This window comes from Prionailurus bengalensis, chromosome B2 (assembly GCF_016509475.1).
Source record: "Prionailurus bengalensis isolate Pbe53 chromosome B2, Fcat_Pben_1.1_paternal_pri, whole genome shotgun sequence".
Lineage (NCBI taxonomy): Eukaryota > Metazoa > Chordata > Mammalia > Carnivora > Felidae > Prionailurus > Prionailurus bengalensis.
Window position 1 is genome coordinate 119821175 of NC_057349.1, and position 4188 is coordinate 119825362.

At 37.9% G+C, this 4188-nt stretch overlaps 1 protein-coding gene across 1 annotated transcript; it reads right to left on the reverse strand.

Moving 5' to 3' along the window:
• Positions 1-288: 288 nt before the first annotated feature.
• On the reverse strand, positions 289-2235 carry TAAR1 (trace amine associated receptor 1). Its single transcript, XM_043592393.1, has one exon. It carries the CDS (start codon positions 1990-1992, stop codon positions 988-990), a length of 1005 nt encoding a protein of 334 aa, XP_043448328.1. The 5' UTR covers positions 1993-2235; the 3' UTR covers positions 289-987.
• Positions 2236-4188: the final 1953 nt, after the last annotated feature.

Consider the following 4188-nt stretch of genomic DNA (forward strand, 5'->3'; position numbering starts at 1 on the left):
GTCTATTCTGATTGTACCTTTTGTTAATCCCTCATGCTTGGCTGCGCTGATGGATGGCTGTTTCTCTTCCGATGCAGCCTGGAACCCAACAAGTGGATTTGTCTTACTTCCTAGAGCTTGTATTTTGAGCCCTGCCATACCAGGCACAACCTTGAAATACAGTGAAATCCTTTCAGACACTTTCCTAACCTTCAGTAGCAGGTAACAGACAGAAACTTGGTTTCATTTCCATTAGTAAAAAACAAAACAAAAAAAAAGAAACTGAAGTCTAAGTGGTCAACAGAGAAATGGTCTAAAAAAATCTTTGTGCATCCATACATTGTAACATTATACAGTTACCAAAAAATCATGTTGTCAAGAATTTTAAGTTTTTTCAGGAGGTGAACTATGAGTGATATCTTTATTTTCATTTTGTTTCTATACGATATTTTATTTTTATTTTTTCCTTACTTTCCAAATTTCTGCAAGTATGAGAATCAAGAAAGCATATTATAAAAAGATGAAAATCAAAATATTTTAAAAGTGGAATATATATTAATAAGAATTCGTGATAAATAGCAAATTATGTATAAAAAGTATTTAATATCATTTAATGTGCACTTTATTTGATTTCACAAAAAGACATATATATTCGAGCAAATGGATGACAAAGTAATTCTAATTTGCATATCCAAATGTGGCCCCATAATTTCCAGCATTGAACAATTGTCAATTCATGGCAGTTCAGCTAAGGGCAAGAAAGGCTCTTAACGTAGGGCCTTAAATTCTGGACTTGCAAAGCTTCTATGTAATAGTAAGCATGGCAAGGATTACATCCACTGTGTCCCAAAAAGGAAGTGAAATAAAAGCATTATATGTCACTATCCATTCTTTGGCTCAAACGTTTGATGAAAGACCCCGCAACTGGTGCATGTGGTTAATTATGTTGTGTTCAAAATTATGATCACCAGCTGTTTTGCAAAGCAGTAAACAGTAAATATAATAATTCTATGGATGTGACTCTAAAAATAGTTTATACCTACAAGAGTCTTTTTGGAAAATTTTACCACATAGAATCATCTTCAGTGCTTTTCTGAACCAGGGGTAGAAAAATGCATAAACCATTGGATTGAAAGTAGAGTTCAGGTAGCCACACCAGACCAATGCATCATTTAAGGTGGGTGGAATAGCATAGTCCAGGAAAGGGTCCATGACCATGCAGACAAAGAAAGGACACCAGCATATTAGGAAAACTCCCACCACAATCCCTAAAGTCTTTGCAGCTTTCCTTTCTTTGTTTTGTGACATTCCATTTTTCTCTTCCAATCCAATTGCATCATTAATTGATCTTGCCTGTCCTTGAGCTATGAAGTATATTCTGGAATAGACACACAACATAATAGATCCAGGTATATAGAAAGAAGTCATAAAGGCCAGTACCCCAGATGTTTTGCTAAAGAAGACAGAGCAACCTCCTATGCAGTGAATGTACTTGTAATATATCTCTTCAGCTCCTTTGAAGTTGAGCTCCAGAAAGATCATTCCAAATGCAAAAAGAGCGGGGACACTCCAACTAATGAAGATCATCACAAAAATAACCAAGATACTGATCTTGGCTTTGTATCTCAGTGGGTAACACACAGCATAGTAGCGGTCAATGGAAATGAAGGACAAGTGGAAAATGGACGCCGAGCTCAGCATAATGTCAGTGCTGGTGTGAATTTTACAGAAGACTTCTCCAAAGTACCAGCCATGCTCAACAGATCTCACCATACTATAAGGCATGACCAGGCACCCCATCAGAAAATCCACCGTCGCCATGGAATGAATGAGCCAATTCGTTGGGGTATGAAGTTGCCTGAAGTGTGATATGGAAATAATGACTATCAGATTGCCAATGAGTGTGGTCAGAATTATGAGCACCATTAAACTGTACAGGGAAGCACGGACATCATTTGACCAGCTGCTTTTCACACAAGAAATATTAATGACATTGTGGCAAAAGGACATCATTCCTGAGGGCTATCCACCAGCTTATTTCTTCCTTTGTGTGTTGAGGAATCTTTCTTCAAAATCCATACTCAGGTTAGAGTTTCTTCTTCGCTTTCCATAAACCTATTCCGGAAACCTGGGAGGGAAAAAAAAAAAAGAGAGCGAATCATTGGCAATTTGATTCTTTTAACTTCTAACACATTTACCTATTACTTCTTGCTAAAAAACTAATTCTTTTTTTAAAATTTGTTTATTGTTTATTATTTTTGACAGAGACAGAGAGACAGAAAGCAAGCAGGGAAGGGGCAGAGAGAGAGGGAGACACAGAATCCGAAGCAGGCTCCAGGCTCTGAGCTCTCAGGACAGAGCCCAACGCAGGGCTCGAACCCACAGACGGTGAGATCATGACCTGAGCTATAGATGGCCGCCCAACCGACTGAACCACCCAGGTGCCCCCCCCCAAATAGTTATTTTAGAAAAAGCTTTCATTTCTAAGCTTAATTCAATGGTTCAGTTCAATATATTTTTTTAAACATCTACTTGATGTTGGATACTGTGCTAGAAATGAAAAGTTGAATTATTAGGTTAAAGTATATGAAACAGCACCTTTTTGAGGCCAGAGAAGGTCAAATGATGAATTCTTTATATGCTTAATCTATGGAAATAGTCTTTGTTCAAAAGACAGTCTTGAGGGAGAGCTTTATATTCTAAAGGGTAGATACAAGTTCCCAGAAATTTTAGAATTAAAATTTTAGAAATTTTAGAAGAAAAAGTGAAATATTTTACGTGTGCCTCTTGTACACAGGTAATATCCCCTAGTGCCTCCTTTTGCACTTGATAATATATAAGTTCTTTCTTTTTTTAATGTTTTTTTTTTTTATTTTTGAGAAAGAGAGAGACAGAGCATGAATGGGTGAGGGGCACAGAGACAGAGGGAGACACAGAATCTGAAGCAAGATCCAGGCTCTGAACTGTCAGCACAGAGCCTGATGCAGGGCTCGAACCCACCACCTGTGAGATCATGACCTGTGCCGAAGCTGGACGCTTAACCGACTGAGCCACCCAGGTGCCCCATATAAGTTATTTCTAATTACAGAATGAATTGCAAGTACATACCTTTACTTCCAGTTTGCAAAGCACTGAAATATAATATTCCAAGTGTTACGTCATTTAACATTTCACATCTACAATATAAACACTGTTCCTTATAAGGAGGACATGGCATGTTTTGTAAGTGTAATTATACTGGCAAGAAATCGAGGCTTAGTTCACGAAACCATTAAAGCTGGAATATGATCTGAGGTCTCAATTACTTGTACAGTTTCATCGTTACCAATCCATATTTTCTTTCCACGGCAGAAAGGACCAACACAGATGAATTATTTTCAAGAATATTAAGCTTTTAGTTTTCATGTGAGAACATAGGCTGTCTTGAAAAGTGGTACCCGCCAGTGAAGTATTATGTTGTGGTCCAAAGTATTAAGGATTTTAAATATACGGACCAAAGTTATGGTAAGAAATGATGTGGCCCAGAGAAAAGACGGCTGAGGTGAGAAACCCAGGGAAACTGAGCTTCAGTGTGGGCTGTGGGCACGGCACTGGAGCCTGTTTTGGTTTTTTCTTTAAAGCTCTGAAACTGATTAAAAAAATTTTTTTTCATGCAATCCGAGTTTATAAAACAAATAAAAGTAAAATCTTGTTAAAACAGAGATGGCACTTTCTTCTTCCTCATGCCTCATTAAAGAACCCAAGTCTCCATGAGACCGAGTTTAAAAATGTCCCCACTGTTTCTATATGATTCTGCAATTCTCAGCTAAATTCTGGAATTTTCAATATATTTTGAAATATATATGTATATATATACACAAATATATGTGTGTGTGTATATGTATACACACAGATACATATACACAGAGAGAGGGAGAGAGAGAGAGAGAGGGAGAGAAGAATGTGAATTTCTGCTGTCAATGAACAACCCGTCACTAGGTTGAAATGCTAGAAAATAGCAATAAGACTTAGAATTCCAGGAGTCTGCCTTCCTTTCCATCTCCTGCATTTCCCTCTGGGCTGACAGTTTAGATCAAGACTACATAGAAATCTAAATGCATCCAGGGGTGCCTGGGTGGCTCAGTTGGTTAAGCACCTGACTTTGGTTCGGTTCAGATCATGATCTCGCAGTTTGCAGGTTTGAGTCCTGTGCCAAGCTCTGTGCTGACA